This window comes from Cynocephalus volans, chromosome 12 (genome assembly GCF_027409185.1).
Source record: "Cynocephalus volans isolate mCynVol1 chromosome 12, mCynVol1.pri, whole genome shotgun sequence".
In the NCBI taxonomy this organism is placed as follows: domain Eukaryota; kingdom Metazoa; phylum Chordata; class Mammalia; order Dermoptera; family Cynocephalidae; genus Cynocephalus; species Cynocephalus volans.
Genome location: NC_084471.1, coordinates 50,801,949 through 50,820,341, shown reverse-complemented (window position 1 = coordinate 50,820,341; position 18,393 = coordinate 50,801,949). Strand labels below are relative to the sequence as shown.

Genomic DNA, 18,393 nt, shown 5'->3' with positions numbered 1-18,393 from the left:
ATAGGAAAATGTTGTTGACCTTTGAATGAATTACTAAAACTATGTTTGATATTTAGTAAAAATTTTAATTTTTTCTATTTACTCTGAAAAATATTTCTTACGATCTATTCTTAGAGACTGGTTTCATAGTTATTTTTTAAAGGAACATGTTGGCTTTCTCTTTAGACATTAAGTTCAATGATATATCCTGAATCTTCAAAACAAGACAGTGCATCTGGAATCTCATCCAAATTGAGTCTTTTTCATATACATTTGTGTCTGGTTCCATATTAAGAGAGATTACATCAGAACTAAAGTCTGTCTTTGGTCTCCAAATCTGTACTTTTTAAAAAGCAGTGATTGCTGCAGCTTCTCAACTATACTGAGGAATATGTATAGAGTTCATTCCAGTGTTTTTTCACAATCTGACATCCAAATGGCCATACATGACTTAAAATGTAAATTCGAGGGTCTGTTTTCGATGGTTAATCAAAGTGTTTTTGTGCTTGCAAATTCATCTTCTAACAGCTTTTATCATTGTGGCAATAAGAATTTGATGTTATTTAATCACTTTTTATTTAAGATATTTTATGCAGCCTTCGAATAAAGCCCTGAGGGAATATGGGAGGAAAAATACAAGAGCCATAGGACAAGTAGGTCATAGAGTGCAGCGTCATCAGATGGTGGAATGCAGGGCAGGGCTGTGCGTCAGGAGACTTCAGTTCTATCCATAGCTCTCTTCGTGACTCAGGGAATGACCTTGGGCTACTTACTGAAGAGATCTTGCCTCAGTTTTCGTCTTAGGTAAAATGGGGCCAGAAGTAACACATGTAGAGTATATTGTGGAGTTCATAGACTCATAGGCTGTCAAATCTGGGAGACACTTTTCAGTCATTTACTCCCACCCGAAATGAATCCCCACCACATTATTTCTTGAAAAGTGTTTTCCATTCTCTGCTTGAACTGCTCTGGTGACAATAGACACCATCTTCTCCTCAAGATGCCCATTTCATTTTCAAACATTTTTAGTTATCAAAAAATTCACTTTGGGAAATATCTTGAACAGGCAAATTCACAGAGACAGAAAATAGAGCAGAGGTTATCAGGGATTGGGGGGAGAGGGAAATGGGTAGCTACTGCTCCGTGGTTACAGAGTTTCTGTTTGGTGTGATGAAAACATTCTGGAAATAGTGGTGATGGTAGCACAACATTGTGAATCTAATTAATGCCACTTAATTGTATACTTAAAATGGCAAATTTTATGCTATGTATACTTTACTACAATTTAAAAAATATCCTCTTGGTTAGCACCATAGTCTCAATGTGAAGGTAGACCACGTTGTCTGAGTTTTACAGAAGAGGCAACAGTGGCTTTAAGTTCACATGACCAGGGAGGAGTAGGGTAAGGATCTGAACTCCGATCTTTGACCTTAAGACCTTGGATGTCACCAGGTTTACACTGCCATCACTGTGGGAATAGACTCATTTTCATTGTTGTGATGCTCTTCTTATTATGTTCTGAGCTGGCTTGTGCAGGAGAAGGCAGAACATTTCTACTACCATTGTTCAGTCTAGAGACGAAAAGTCAGTTAATGAGGCCTGACATGGCATTAGCTTTTTTGGCAGCTTCAACACACTATTGATTCATTACTGAACTTATAATTGATTCAACTTACTCCCCCGTCTGTTTTATACATGCCACTCTTAACGCAGGTTCCCCCATCCCTAAATTTGTGAGATTTGTGTTCTGGATTTAAATGCAAGAATTTTAAATGTATCCTTATATAAATACATATTGTTGCTTTTGATTGATTGTTCCAGTCACTTATGATTATTTTGAATCTTGATTCTGGTACCCATCATATTTGCTATTTCTTCCATCATAGTGCTATCTTAATTGTAAGTCAAAATGGCTGTAATTCCCTTATCCAACTTATTGATAAAAATGCTGACAAGGACTAGCTCATAGACAGAAACCTGACTGTTTCACTGGTAATCTTCCTCTGGCCTTCCCCAATAATAGCCAACAACTGTATATTGTGCTGCCTCTGTACCAGAAACTATTTATGTGCTTTATAAGTGTTAACTCATTGAATCTGTACAACACCCCAACAAGACATTATTATTGTAATCCTCATTTTATACATGAGGGAATTGAAGCACAGAGAGATTAAGCAACTTGCCCAAATCACATAGCTGGCAAGTGACAGAGCCAAGATTTAAACCTCTTTATTCACCTTCCAGAGTCCATGCTCTTAACCACTTTACTGTAGTGCTGCTTAAAATCAGCCGATATTCTAGTCCATGTTGGAATAGGATAACATAAAGGATTATATTAAATCTAATCAATGAGATTGCTACTGTAACATTTTTTAAGTGTACTGTTGGTGGCAAAACAGTCTAGTCGTGCATTTAGAAATGCAAGACAAAGCATTTGTGGCTTTGTATGTGCAGTAACTTCTACCAAGAAATTCTTTGCCTATTTCTTTCACCAAAATCTAAACTCCTTTTTTCTGTCATGTCTGCTCAAAAGATATTTCCGTTTTGTTTTTGCAGGAAAGCTTAACTACTCCTCCTCTTTTATTCCTGCTGCACTTTGTACACAGTTCATTACATTTTGAAATGGATTTCAACAAAAGCCAACAATAAACATTTACAGAGCACTTGAGTACATGCCAGGCATTAAACTGGGTAATGGGAATATGGCAAACTTGAGAAAATGGTGTTTTCGCTCTCCAGTTCACAACTGACTTGTGAGAGCCAACACACGAGTGCGCCTGGTGCTTGCCACATCACAGGTGTCCTGCGGATGTTGCCGAGTGGCTGAATGGAAGAGAACTGAATACCAAGAAAATCTTTTAAAATGCCCAAGTATGCATCTATAAACTGCTTTTGTGCTTTAGATTAAGAGAAGACCAACTTTGACCATCACAGCTGTTTACTTAGTGAAACTGTAGGATCCCCAGCCATTACCTGTGCGTTTTAGTCAACTTAGGCCAAATCGTGCTGTGGTAACAACTGAAATCTCAGAAGCTTGTAACAACCGAAAGTTTATTTTCTGTACACGTCTGTCTTGGGTCTTATGCAGCTTTGCTCTATGTCATATCTGGAACATTAATGCTAGTCTCATGGCACAAAACCCCCACAAATTTCCCTAGCAGTACCCATGCCTATAATTTTTAGTGATTTTCAGACTCTTAACCGTGTTTATTCTACCAATCTCATGATCGTTTACATGTATTTTCTTGAATTTTGAATATCACATGCTAGCAGGATTAAGTTAAGCATCTGGCACATCCAAGAGAAACGTTAAGATTGACTAATGGGGTCCTTTTAATTACTCAAGTTTTTAAATTCAATTTCTGAACCATGAGTCACCACTTTAATTGTTATGGAGATTTCTCTATAGTACTTTTGTTCTCCAGACATGTATTTATAAGCAATTTATCATTTAGAAAAAGAACTCAAAATTAACTTGGCTAATTTTACTGTGCAGTAGTATTTCAATATCTGTTTAGTGCATTTTAACCGAGATATATAACTGCTTAACAGACTAAAACAAAACTGAATGTAAAGCTATTATTCATGTACTCTTTACTATATAATTTAGGAGTTAGGATGAATGACTCATTGCTAGCTTTGATAGAAACACTAGCCTATTTCTATCTTCCTACATGCAGTAGCAAAGCACATATTCTCTGCTAATTATTTAATTAAAAAAAATAACTGGTGCATAGTACATTTTAATGAAAGGGGCTCTTAACAATTGGGAACCTTCTAGAATGACAATGTCGTAAAAGAAGATGGCCTTTCCTTCAAGCTTACATAATAAACAAAAAGACATGAGATTGACCTTTTTTCCACCCTGGATATGTTTTTCAGATCCTTTCTCCAGGGCTGCCAAAATAACGGTGCAATACTGATGTGAGAGGTATATGAAAGAAAATAAATTGTGATGACTGGCTGATTTTTCTTCTTTGAGGATCTAATTACAGGGAATTAGACTTAACCTAATGAAACAGTAACAGTGATTTTCTGAGAGTAAATTATAGAATGAATTACTGTGGAATGAGTTGTAGAGTCTTTTTCAGAGGTTTTAAAAAAATAGAATGTCTATTCACCTGCTTGGGCTCATTTGGTTTTGACTTACTTAGGTGCTGGCAGCTTTTCCTTAGCATGCTAGCTCTCAATTGGGACGTGCATAGGAGTAGCAACATTGAAAGGCTCCTTAAAGAGGGCAAAGCACCTAAGGGATGGGGTAGGGAGTTAAAGGAACAGGAGCTACTAGTGACAGTTCTTATACTCACAATGCAGTTGGCTGAGCTAGAGATAGATTTAAAAAACTAAGCAGAAAGAAAAGCAGTAATGACTAAAAGAAGAGTAAATATTATCACTTGCTCTTGGAAATTATCTGAAAATAGTTGGCACAAATCTGTAAAAACACAAGCAAATACACATGACTCTTGTATTATGCAAATACATCTATGGTATTTGCAATTTCAAACAAATATTGTGGCCTTTGGGAAAAAAATTCCCATGAAGTCTAAAATCCTGCTCCCCTCCCACCCCCCAGATTTGCTTAACTGAAACTCTGTGGCACTCCCTTCTTTGCAGGCTTCTCTTATTCCACTAACATTTACTGAGTTCTCACTTCGAACTTGGCAGGGTGTGATGATCTTCTAGGTGTGGAAACCGCTGGAAAAAAATCCAGGTTCTGCACAATTGAGCAGACCTGCTGAGACTACTGTTCTTCGTTGGGCATCAGCATTTGAGCTGTGGGTGAGCCTGCATTGCTCTGTCCCCATTTCAATTTTACTAGTAAGGAGCTCTTGCCATCTTGATTTTATATCAAAAGTCATGGGGAAATGTACTTGACCTCTGTTCAAATGCCATGTTTCAACTGCGCACAATATACCAAGTATTGTTCAGACGGCAAGAAGATACATTGACATTTGGGGGGATTCCTTACCCCACCTCATTTCCTTGAGAACCGAATTCTGAAGCTCTTGCCAGCCTTACAAACTCCCAGTGGAATCCTTGCTCACATGCATATTTTGGGTGCATCATTATGTTTGTCATTTTCTCCCTGGAAACGGTTTCTCACACCCACATTGCAAGTGTGTAATCTGTGATTATATCTCTGCTCGTTTTCTGTGTCCTCTTTGCCTGGGCGAGGGCTGACAACATGATTCAGCTTAGGGAAATGATACAAAGTGTGGTTGTTAAAATCTTTCAAAAGCATCATCTTATATGTGTGCAGCTGCTGTGCTTGGTGTAACCTATGACTTCTTTCACCTGAAATAATGAAGTGAACACTAGCATCTTGGAATCATGGTGTTGGACAGACCTAGAAGACACCTGCCTTTAGGCCCTTGGATAGATATCTTATTTAATTCCACAGAGGAGCCTCTACCGTGTTTTTAAAGATTTTGAGAGAAAAGCACATACTAACTTTGCTCAGAAATGGAGACTTTCATTGTTTGCAGCTTTTTCTATAAGGAGAGCCTCTTTTTACACTTTAGTGCTTGGCTTCACAAAGTAAATGAGGGGCCTCATTGTTTTGTCTTAATCAGTGAGGGAAATATGGGATGTCCTAGTATAATTAGTACTGTTGTTTTTAGTCCTTTCCTGTCCCTGGCTTGTTTTGGGAGTCCCTTTTGTAGCCCAGAATTCTTAGACATGCTAGATCATAACAAGGACCTTTCAATATTTAAGAATTAATTCCTCTAAATAAGGATTGAAAAATAGAAGGGTATTTCAAGCATTTACATCATAAATCAATATTTTCTTTTTCTGAGAATATTTCTCTGGAAATAAGCATTGCTGAGGTGAAAAATGGGTTCTAAGAGACTTTCTTTGGGAACGTAATGGCTCATCCTTAAGCTTCCCTGTTTCTGGCTATTTGATTTAATAATATAATATTGCTCTTCAAATATGAAAAAAATCATTGTATGGAAGAATTTGGTTGTTAAAGAATAGAATGGTTTGGATGGAGAAATTATAAAACTGTGTTTTTATAAAATAGAAGTGAAAGGATTAGAAATCAACAGTATTAAAACAACATGAAGAACTAATCAAATTGTATATACCTGTTACCTCTGAAAATCCCTATGTGGAAACTCTACCTTAATTTTAAAATTGAGAATTTTAAAAAAGATTTGAAGGATAGTTAATGGATAAAACGTTCAGGAAGGTCAAATGTATGATGTGGCATAGGATTGTGGTTAAAATTAATATGGCATTTAGAATTGCTAGTGTAGTGTTGTATCATGAAAAATCAGAATAATGAATCCAGAGTCTGTGGACACATTTGATAGAGATTAAAGTTGAAAAGAAAATAGCAAAGATGCATTACAAAGACAGACAGGAAATCCTATAGAAAATCCTCAGGGAGAATTAGAACGGAGAATTGCATTAAAATTTCAAAGTTGCATTAATGATGTGGTTAGGAACAGTGGGCACTGGTGGAAGTAGTGGAGCTCTAGCTAGGCACAATGTAGGAAAGTGGTGTGGATGAAGGAAAGAGAAGTGTTTCATAATGTGTGTTAATCTTCAGGCAAGTGGGTGTTGTATGTAAATGCTGTGTCATATTTGCAAACCTCTAAAAAGAATGAAAAAAGTAGATAATTTTTATAATTCAGATTGGAATAATAGAAGAGAGTTTATTCCCTAGTTTTTTTAGATTCTTCTGTTGATGATTTAATTCTGAATAATTACTTGGGGAGAGGGATAGAAAACTTGTTAGTGAGAAACTGATTGTGACATAGGAAAGCAGTTTATGGTAGTGTGGGTGTCTGATTAATAGCCCCAAAACATGTTCACATCCTAATACCCATGAATTTATTATCTTATATTGTTACCTTACATTACCTTATACGGTAGAGGGACTTGGTGGAAGTGATTAAATAAAGGATTTTGAAATGGAAAGAATTTACTCGATTATCTGGGTGGGCCCTAAATATAATCACAGGGTCCTTATAAGAGGAAGACAAGATCAGAGAGAGTAGCAGGGGACACGATGATGGAAGCAAGAGGTTGCAGTGGTGCCAGGAAGGGGCAATGAGCTGAGGAATGCAGGCAGCCTCTGAAAACTGGAAAAGGCAAGGCAACAGATTCTGTCCTAGAACCTCCAGAAGGAACACAGCATTGCTAACACTCATTTTAGCCCTGTGAAACAGATTTCAGACTTCTGACCTCCAGAACTGTAGAAGAATAAATTTGTGTTGTTTTAAGTCACTAAATCTGTTACAGTGGCAATAGAGAACAGATACAGCTAGTAATTTGCACATAATTCTAACTGTAATTGACTTTTACAATTAAAGTCTCTGAATTTTTCTTCAACTCTGATCTTCAAAAATATCAGAGAAATTTTGAAAGATTCTGGTTCTGCATTATGTTCTGCATGTTGTCAAATTCATTTTTCCAGGATGGGAAACTTGGATATGGACTAGATCTGAGGTCATCTGTGCCGTGTAGAGTTTTGTAGAAAAACACTTTTCACATAATTAACCTCATTTGATCTTCTGAAATAAGGGTTTTATTTCCCATTTTACAAATGAGGAAACTCCAAGGTTATTTTTTTAAATGCAGGGTTCTCCTAGAGTATTCGTGATTTGTTGTATGCAGTTAAGGTTCTGATCCATCTGATTTTGTGTGTGTGTGTGTGTGTGTGTGTGTGTGTGTGTGTGTGTGTGTGTGTAAGTAAAGAATAAGACAAGGAGCCAATGTTTTTTTCTCCAAATGACCAGTATTGTCCCAATATACTTTATTGAATAATCCATCTTTCCCACACTGATTTAAAATGGTATTGGATTTTTACTTTAAATTGGAACTACAAAGTAGGTACACGAGGTGAGAACTATTATGAGAATAATCTACGTCTCAAATGGAAGAATGTGATGTCTTCTCTTCAGTTTATTTCTGCTTAAACCTTAAGCTTAAATATTTGGCCAGAAAACACAGCCGTCTGTGAAATAACTTACTTGGTAACTCAGAAAAACCACAGACCAAATTACCCTGAAGAACAGTAATACTTTTCTTTAAAAAAGCTCACAGGAATTTCTGAAACAAAGCAGTCATCGAGTTTAAAGAATCCTGCACCTGACGAAATCAGCCAATTGAAAGTCCTGCTCTCCAGCACGGTGATGACTTGTAACTGATACAGGTTACTGTTCCTGAGCAGCTCACAAAGAGCGGTGGAAGAGGAGAGGGACTTAATGTAAATTTAATGCAGTTTCTTAGATCTGATCTTATAGAATATCTAACTAATGTGAAAATTCTCTTTCCCTTGTTTTTTTCAATGGAAGAACAACAAAACATTTATCATTAATAAAGCCTTTTTATGCTGAGCTGACTTTAGGATAAAATAGATTCATTGATTTGCTTTTTTTAAGACAGAATGTCATAAGCATCCTTCTGGTTTGCAGGTCTTGACAATTACCCCTCTTTTTTTCTGAGAAATCAGGAGATATCTTCGGCAACGATTATCCCTAACAGATCCCTCATCTTAGGGTTTTAAAATCAGGTTGGGAAAACAGACAGATCTATAAAATATAATTACCCCGTGGTGTGAATAAAACCTTAAAAGAAGTGTTACTCGGGGAGCACAGTGTTTTCCCCAGGCCTCTACTTTAGAAGACCTGACTGAAGCAATTACTTGCCTGGGCTGCATCTCTGTAGAGACAATCATCTTAATCTCAGGAAAATGTTTGCCAGGCCTAACTACTATAACAATTTAACGCTGTTAAATGACAGTTTGAGGGATAAGTTTAGGGTATAACTTCTATTTGTGTTTCTAATCAAGGGTCTGATGTTATTGAATTATTTTTTTTCTTTCTTATCTGTACCTGAGATGAATATATTAGAACGGAAAGGACTCATTTGCTTGTTAAACCTCTTTGCTACCTGTAAGCTTACCTATACAGAATTGGAATGCTGACTATTAGGGGCAAAGGAGGCTGAGGGGGAATGAAGGCATCTATACCAAAAGGAATTTTAATTTGATCAAAGTGATGCCGGAGGAGAGGGTCTAGGGAAGCCCGATAACAGGCCTCAACCCACCCCATCCTCTTACCAGGTTCTTGACTCCACCATGGGGAAGAATTCAAGAGCAGAGTCACAGTAGAAGGTGAGAGCAGGTTTAATGTAACGAATAAGAGATACAGATTTCACAGAGAGAGTGTATCATAGCTCCAGAGACTGAGCAGGGCCCGCACCAAGTGTAATACAAATACACACTTAAAGTTTCGTACAGAGTGCAGGCTAGCTCAAGAGAGTGACCAGCCACTTGCCAAAAGTAAGTTTGATACAAAAAGAAAGCATCCACACCTCAGCTAGCAAAGTGTGAGTTGGCCCCAGGAAAGTGAGCAACAATCACAGCAAGTTTAAAAATAAGAAATACACATTTACAGACAAACAGCGGTCTGGCCCCAGGGCAAACAGCAGCCTGCTAAAAGCAAGTTTGATATGAAAAAAAAAAAGAAATACACAGCTGAGGCCAAGTGCAAGCTGGCTTCAGGAGAGTGAGCAGCAGCCCTGCCTTCTTCCAGCATTCCACTTTTATACTTTTGCTAATACGTATTCATGCTATCTAGTGAGTATTTAACTAAGGGGGTGGTTCCCTGTTATGTAGAATGCTCGGTTGGTCTCCTATTAGGGCATGTTCATTGGTTAAATCCTATCACATGCACCAGACATATTCAAGAATATTCTGTGCTCTTTAGTGCCTCTAGTGGAAGGCAATTTAAAGGATAAACTCCACTTTACTGAGCATGCTCAGCGATTAGGGTTATATAACCCTTTCTACTGAGCACGCCACCTACTGGATTTGCTTTAATCAGTCCCCTGAGGTCTCAATTTCCCTGTGTTGGTGCTGAAAATAAGTCCAACAAGCAACAGTAACTCCCCTCTAGGGAAGGGTCTAAGGAAGGGGCCTGAGACCTTGGGGAGTGGCTTGAAACCCAGAGGTGTATCCTGAAATCTGAACCCAGGGAAACCAAGCACCTCCTATCTCAAAAGGAATTGCCTGTGACTCCATCCTGACAGTGTTTGGTTGACGAAGATATTTGGAGAAGATATGTTACTGTCAACATTTTAAAATCAGTTTCTGAGTTGTGAGCCCCAAATTTCTAATGATAATCATTATCATTACCACCCCTTATTGAGTACTTACTATTAGATAGCCTTCTGACTAAATACCTAGCATACATTATCTCATTTACTCCTCAGGAGAAAGGTAGATATTATTATCCCCATTGTACAGATGAAAAAATGAAGACTCAGAGGACTAAGTATTTTTCTCAAGATCATGTAGCTAGAAGTTGTAAAGCCCATATTCTAACCTGGGTTTGTCTAACTCATGGTCATGTTCTGAAATACTGTCCTGTATTTGCAAGGCTACAAAGGTCTTTCCATCAGGGAGGACTTAAGTGTATCTCCCCTTTATAGTTAATTCAACCCTTTATTGCTCCAAAATAACACACCTGCCAGTTTACTAAATATCCTGACAAAGCTGAATAAAAATTTTTCTCTGCAGAAATTGCACTTTGGAGCTTGATTTAATTTCCTCCAAGAAGAATAGGCCAGCTTGAGGAACAACTCTTGTACAAGTAAACATGACTACTCCATTAACCTACTTGGAGAAAAAAGTTAAGGAAAATGTAAGGATATCTATAACATTTACGGATCTATTACCAGTCTTTCATCCATCAGTAAGAACCATCTGTGGAGCAAAGCCTTGATCTTGATATAATACCTCCGAAGCTTTTAAAAGTCCTTATCACAATATCACTACAAGACCTGAGTGGGCAAAAATGGGCTCATGATAGTGTAGCAGAGGGAGAATAAAACCTTTTCCTCTACCCTTTCAGGTTTCATGGCTGGGGGCTGTGGATTAAGCTGACAGAAAATCAGTTAACAGGAGAAAAGGCATACAAATTTTATTGATGCTAATATTTCTATGTGCATGGGGCTTCACAGAAAAGAAATGGTTAGACTTAGGCCTTGTATACCTAACAGTAGGAGAAAGAGAGGGGGAAGAAAATGGGAAGGACAAATGGGTTTTTAGGAGTACAAATTTGTGGTAATATTTGTCTTTACAGGTATGCATGATCTTTCTGTCTTCTTCAGGACCATAAAACCCCCTTGGAGAGAGGATTTATGGTAGCTCCTATCCCAGAATTTGCTGGTTCTAGTCAGAAAAGGGGAGCTCCTAAAAGGCTTCTTTCAGCATCTGTTGAATCTCAAATATCTTCAGCTTAAAATAATCTTTATATCAACTCTGGGGCTCCAAGTGGGTCACCACAATAGAGCAGTTCAGCATAAGGAATACTGCAGAGGATCTCCATGTTCTGGTCACTGTATTCCCACTGTAATTTATAGCGTATAGCTTCTAGATAAGCTGTTCAAGTGCCTTCCTGTGGTCACACAGGAAGATAAGCATGCTCTTCTCTTCTCTAGGCAAGGTCTTATGATTGCTTTAAATAGCAACTAGACACATTGGCTAATTACTGTCAGTAAGGACAGCTCAGTTATGCCAAAACCAAATTCAAACGTCTTTACCAGCCAATCTTCAACATCTTTTAGTAGTAAACATCTTTTGAAGTCTTTTAAAAATCATTGATTGGGGCTGGTTGTTAGCTCAATTGGTTAGAGTGTGGTGCTGATAACACTAAGGCCCAGGGTTCAATCCCTGTACTGGCCAGCTACCAAAAACAAAACCAAAAAATAAATAAAGAAAATAAAAATTAATCAAAAAATCAAGTCAGGTATTTTCATGGAGTGTGTTTTAATTCAATCTTCTAGAAAACTCATAGCATGGGGTATTGCAGAAAACCAAAACATTTAAAGATGCCCACATAAAGGTTTTCTAGATTCAATATCAATGATCAGTAGTTTCTGCCTAAAAATCTGACACACTCACCTCTTTCACCTGTGGCATTTCATGTAAATATTTGTTTATACATTTGACACTTCTATAGAAAAACTTTCTGAGGCTGTCTGAAACCCAGCTCCAAGCAGTTATCTGGGGAAGAACACATGTTAAATTCTTTGGTTTTCATTATAAAATATCATTTTGTCACCTCCGTGTCGGGAGTGTAACCTGAGAGAAGACTTCTTTCACCCAGGAACACTGAATGCCTGCACTTCAGGTGCCTCTGTAATTTGTCTGCAATAATTTGCTCTTTAGCTGTTGTCAAAAACTAGGCTGATATATTTGATATTTAAAAGGCACTAAGTCATTCATTCCTAGATGTGAGTAATTATCAGCCTCACCTGAAAAACTGCTTAAAACCTGGGTCTGATTCAGCAGATCTGAGGCCTTGGAATCAGAATTGTAAAAAGTCCTCAAATGATTACATCCTTAGCCAGCCTTGTAAAACTGCTCTTCAGTGCCTTTTAAATATGTTGTACAGATTACTTATGTAAAAATGCACACAAAATAATTTCTCTTCGAGTTTAGCCCTAGCAAAAAGTTTGTTCTGATGAATTGTCGTGTTTCATTTTCTTATGTAATGGCGGTTGGGTAACTCATGGTTCTTTTTTCCTTGTATACTGGGAAGCTCCCAGATGAGTTTCATATAGACTTCAGGCAGTTGCTTTTCTTAGCTTGGGTTTTTTGTTTGTTTGTTTTTGGTTTTTTTACCATTCTAATTACATTGCACTTGCTCTTTACTGTCAGATTAAGTGTTTTATTGTACCCAACTCTTTTGTTTTTGTTGTTATCTATTTCAATTCTTTTTAAAAGGAGATCCTGTTGTAAATAACAAACCAGATTTAGAGCAGGACTAGATAGCAGCTATTCAAAAGGATAAAATCATTACATTTTTGTGTCGTTCTGCTATGATACTATACCAGAGGCCTGGCATATTGGACTAAATTATGCCTGCAGAATTACTTTGGGATTGTGATAATGATGAAGTGTTTTAGACTTTAAAGTAAGATTTCATCAAAATACTTAAGTACAAATTCTCATAATGATGTAATTAATACATTATTTCTTGCAGAAATATGAGTAAAGCTTAACAGCTCTCCCATGGTTTATTGTTTACCTAGTATGTAAATGTAGATATTTGATATATGCCTATTTTAAGAAGGGCTTAATGAGTTCTCTAAAGATTAAGAGGATTTAGCAAGACAAAATTAATAAGAAAAGTCTGAGAAAAAAAAAGGCAAAGCATTAGGAGTGTGGTTGGCACAAGATCATCATATTGTCTTGCTGAAATGGGCCAAAATTTTAACTTTCTAGCAGCCTACAGTAAAGGAAAATTCTCTGCTCGATAAGTGAGAAGTATTGTGTTTGTGACAACTAATCTAGGAAGATTTCTATTTCCTATAGGATCTTATGGAGAAAGCACTCAAGTGGCTCATCTTTTCTCTTAGTTGGTACAGTTATGCAATACTAGTAAATTATAATGCACATCAGATGTTTAAATGAAGTGGTTAAGTTTACGAAATTTCTCATACCATCAAAAAAAAAGCGGGGGGAAGTGAAAGAGTATATTTTCTTTATTTAGGATGATACACAGCAAATCTTTGTCTTTTTATATGGTTTGACTACTAGTGCTGCTAGCCTGTGGTTTACCCTTCTGCCAATTAGAACAAAGGGCCCCTCTAGGCAAATCCAGTATCACTGTATTTCCTTCCCTCTCCCCAGCTCTCCTGTCTTATCCCGGGGTATCTTTATGCAGTGCACATTCTGCCCAAAAGTATCTGGAGGCCATGACATAAGTATCTATTAGGCGGTTTTGGAAATAGCCAGCCAAGTGGCTTCATGTTTCATACTATATTTTTCTTTAGTGATTAGAACTTTATACAGTGCTTCTTGAACTTAAGTATACGTTTATTAGAATCATCTCAGAGCTTCTCAAAATTGCAGATTTCTGGATTCCACAACCTTAGATTTTAATATAGTAAATCAATGGTTGAAACCCAGGAAACTGCATTTTAACAAGCATGATAGGTGATTCTCATCTGAGAAAAGCTGGCTTCAGGGTAAATAGTACAGGTTTAAAAATCATACAGACATGGTTTTGAATCATTTTTTCATTATTTTAAATTGTGTAATCTTGGACAAACAAGTTAATCTTTCTTTGCCTCAGTTTCTTCAGTTGTAAAGTGAAAGTTAAAAATTTCTTGAGCACAGGGTTATTTTAAGGATCAAATGAGATTCAATGGCCTACAACAGCACCTGGCAGATAGTAAGCCTTTAATAAGTGTTGACTATTATTGTTATCACAATATACTCTCGAAGCTTGACTCAGTATAGCACCAACCATAGGAAAGTTTCTGTAAGTTTCTGCAGCACTTACTTTTCTTTTATATAGGATTTAAAAGTGCTTTCCATCACTGGTCCTTCATACTCCAAAAGGAAATCTCTTGCTTACTTTTTTGAAGTCCTTAGATACAGAGTAACTATCCTTTTTTGCTTATTGTCTACATTCTTGTTACCATCCTGATTTTACTCTATTATATTCAGATCTCACTGTGTCATTTATCCAGTTTTCCAAATGTGGACAACAGTGATTTTTTTTTTTTTAAAGAAAGTTTCTCTTTGGTCCCAACCATATAATTATGGAAAACTGTTGCAAACAATTTTTGGTTAAACAAACTGAAAGGCACCTGTCTGATAAAATTGGAGGAAATTGAGGCAGGGGAATTCCTTCAGTTAAGGCACTACTAATGCAATTTGAATGGGCTAAACTTTAATTGGGACACAAGGAGCAACTTAGAATCTCAGTAAATCATATAACTTCAGCATTACTGTGCAGAAAATAAGTTTTTCCTGTTGAAGGAGACTGTGGGGCACCTTAGAGTTGTATGAAATGGAAACAGACACAAATTATTTTTAAAGAGATGTGTACATTTATATGTAATGTTTCTACCTCAAAGAAGGATAAGCAGTTACAAATTCCACATGGCTAACTCAAAGTGAATAATAACATTTTGTCATTTGAAAAAGTAAAATAAAGTTTTGTTCGTTCCTGGGTTTAGGCACCAAAAAAACCCAAAATCAAACCAAACAAAAAACCTAAAAAACCTAAACCAACCAACCAATGAACAACCCCCCCCCTCCAAAAAAAAAACCCCAAAACAAAACAAACATACAAAAATAAAGTTTTGCCCCAAGGGCTCTTGTAGATGCTGGAATGCCAAGAAGTTTCTGAATAAAACAAATATGGTTCAGCATTTTCCATTTACTATATTTTGTCTCCTCCTCTCCTTTTTACTCACATCCTTTTCCAGTACACGTTCTTCAAACTGTCTTTTGGAAAATAAGTGTGATTGTTCCAACCACTTCATCTGGGCTATTTTTCTGGCTCAATTGTAGTAAAGAATTCAACATCAGTGATAGTGACTGGAAAAGAAATACAAAAGAGGACCCACACTGAAGCATTTTACTAGAAAATTAGTTGCAAAATCACATTACTTATGGAAATTAACTGTACATTTATTAAAATAGTGTTAAAAATCCAAGTCCCCTACCTATTCCCTTCCCTTTTTTCTTTTCTTTTTCTTTCTTTTTACATTTTAACCGTTCTTAGGTGTATAGTTCAGTGGTATTAAGTATGTTCATGTTGTTGTACTTACCCCTTACCCCTTTTGATGAAGAATCTAGGACTCATCTTCTCACCAGTAGATTCTTGAGGAGTACAACAGACCTTCGCAGAAAGAACAATCATCATGAGGGATGGTTTTTACCTTCCCTTGCACACTTAGGTAGAGGCATTTGACAGCTGTGGACACCTGTAGCTGGGAAAAGAATCATGGCAGTGCTGGGGATGGGGATTTCTAAGACTCTAAAATGTGGCTCTCACTGTCCGGTGCCCTGTTTTTGGACTTCAGACTCTATTCTTTTAGACTCTAGGCATGAAGTTTCTTGAACATTTACACAGATAATTAGGCTGCAACAGGGGCAGGCTCCTCTTTATCAGCAGCAAGCTATTATTTAGTCGCAGCTCTATGTAGAATAACAAGCAGTGGCAAAGTCATGGCCCTAAAAGGCCCAACAGCAAAAAGGATATATACATTAATATATACATATAAATTGGAGGTAACACAAATCTTGAAGACAATGTATTGCTACAGAAATTCAGAAAACTGTGTATTTTCTGCAAGCTGGGAAGATTTGGGCCTAATTGTTACAATGGGTCTGCATCCACTTAATATAAATTTTAATTGAAATACTATGAAATAAAATCTGTGAAATAAAAAATCTCACTTTATGTGCAAAATTTGAAATTATATTATGTACTAAAGGAAAAAAAACTGAAGGGATTATATCATTTCAAAACTAGTCTACAAAACTGTTTCTGTTAATACCACATAATAGCTCCACTATAGGTAAAAGATAAATACCCAACATCCTTTGTCAGTCTTCTGGAGAAATAGGTTCTGAATTATGAGAGTTACAACTAATGAATGCTCCTCAGAAATGCTTTTCTCCGTTAAATGCACTGCTGTCGTACTCTGATATTCTTAAAGGCAATTGGACTAATTTTTCTGCATTATTTTCTTCTTTTTCTAGAGGAAGCACAGCTACTCTAGTATAACAGAACAAACCTTCCTGTACATACAGTGGAAATATCTTGCAAAATGTAAACCTCTTGTATGAAAGCTTAAATTCTCAGGATCTCTCTCTAATGGCCAAAGATGAAAGACCATGGCTGTGGAGTGTCTCTCATCCTCACTTCCTGTGAGTGAGACCAATTCAGGAATTGAGAAATAGAACCCCACGTTGATAAGATAGAACTCTGTTGCTAAGACTGCAAGATTTATCAAGAAAGTGGTCAATGATTTATAGTGGTCAATGTGTTAAAATGATGGCTAATCTTACCCAGAAGCATGGAAAAATGTATGCAACTCAACCATTGCTTATTGATTAAAAACCTAGTTCACAGCATGAGTCTGAGTTGACTTGAGGGCTACACACTCTGCCTTTCTGACTAAATTCAAACAGTGGCTTTAATTGACAAATTTTTTTTTCTGAATTAAGATCACTTGGGCCCTACCTAAGTGCTGAGGTCTACTTTGGGTTTGCTGGAGAATGCCCACCCAACAGTAATTGTTAGAGTGATTCAATCCCCTTGACCAGCGGACATTAGAGGATGAATGAGAAAGGGGAATATGTTAAGCAACTTAGAATAGAGGAAAATCATAGCATGAGACATTGCTACACTGTGACATTTTGCAACATGTAAATTATAAATAATGTACAAATTTGCACCAATTACTTGATTTGAGAGCTCAAAACTTTTTGTAATGGGTTTGAAGCATGAAGCACGGTAATTGTATTCAGGGTGAGATTTTCACTTTCAATGATGATTATTCCCTTTGGGCTGAAAAGCAAGTTTGACTCCAGGCAATAAAGAGTTTTTAATGCCATACCAAGGCATTTGACCACTCTTTCTTTTCTGTTCTCCACTGTCTTGCAGACCAGATGACGTGCTCCTGCATCGCACTCATGATGAGATTGTCCTCCTCCATTGCTTCCTCTGGCCCCTGGTGACATTTGTGGTGGGTGTTCTCATTGTGCTCCTGACCATCTGTGCCAAGAGTCTGGCAGTCAAGGCAGAAGCCATGAAGAAACGCAAGTTCTCTTAAAGGGGAGTAGGCTTGTGGAAAGCAAAGCACAGAAGCTGTATGTGTGGGCACACATCAACCTGCAGAGCTCGCGTCTCCTGGCACAGGAGACGGAAGGGGCCACGACAGGTCTCTGAGAGGGTCCTCCCTCAGTGGCAGCAGCAACAGGCACAATCGGAAGACTTGGAACCTCATAGCTTGTATTCCATGTGTTGTAGCACTGGCTAAAAGGTCAAGCTCTTAGCTGTATGGAGTAACCATTTCCAAAAACCCTATAAGAAGTTAATTTTCTTTGGAAAGTAACAGTATATTATTTGTACAATGTAGTATACAAACCATTATGATTTATGCTACTTAAAAATATTAAAATAGAGTGGTCTGTGTTCTTTTTTATTTCCTTTTTTATGCTTAGAATACCAGAGTAAATAAAGGTCTTCTGGGTTTCATTTGATTCTGCTAGATTAAACTTCTACTTGACAGTGAGGATCCCTGCAGAAGTCTTGACCTTACTATATAACTGTCAGTTTTCACTATTAAAGAGTCCCTTTTGACTCTCGCTTGAAAAGAAACACTGTACTAGTAACCTGGTCTCCACTCACTTCTTTATCTCTTCAGCAGGGGACCCTCAAAGATTAGGAAAACATATCCTCCAGCATCTGCCTTTGCCTATTCATTATTTTTCACCAGATTGCTTCTTAAGAGAGGGAAATAATTCGGAAGAAGGCTTGTCCTAGCTCTAAGAGCACTGGACTTCTTTATTCATTTGTTCATGTTATTTTTGATGGATTTTTATCTCTATGCAATAGAATATACATGATGTGAAGGACATTCTTC

At 37.2% G+C, this 18,393-nt stretch overlaps 1 protein-coding gene across 1 annotated transcript in view; it reads left to right on the top strand.

Moving 5' to 3' along the window:
- KCNMB4 (potassium calcium-activated channel subfamily M regulatory beta subunit 4) overlaps nt 1-17,826 on the top strand; it is a 59,316-nt gene extending 41,490 nt beyond the window's left edge. The window contains exon 3 of the mRNA XM_063076202.1: nt 17,412-17,826. Coding sequence (XP_062932272.1) covers nt 17,412-17,580 — 169 coding nt within the window. The 3' untranslated portion in view covers nt 17,581-17,826. The remainder of the gene's footprint in view (nt 1-17,411) is intronic.
- Nucleotides 17,827-18,393: the final 567 nt, after the last annotated feature.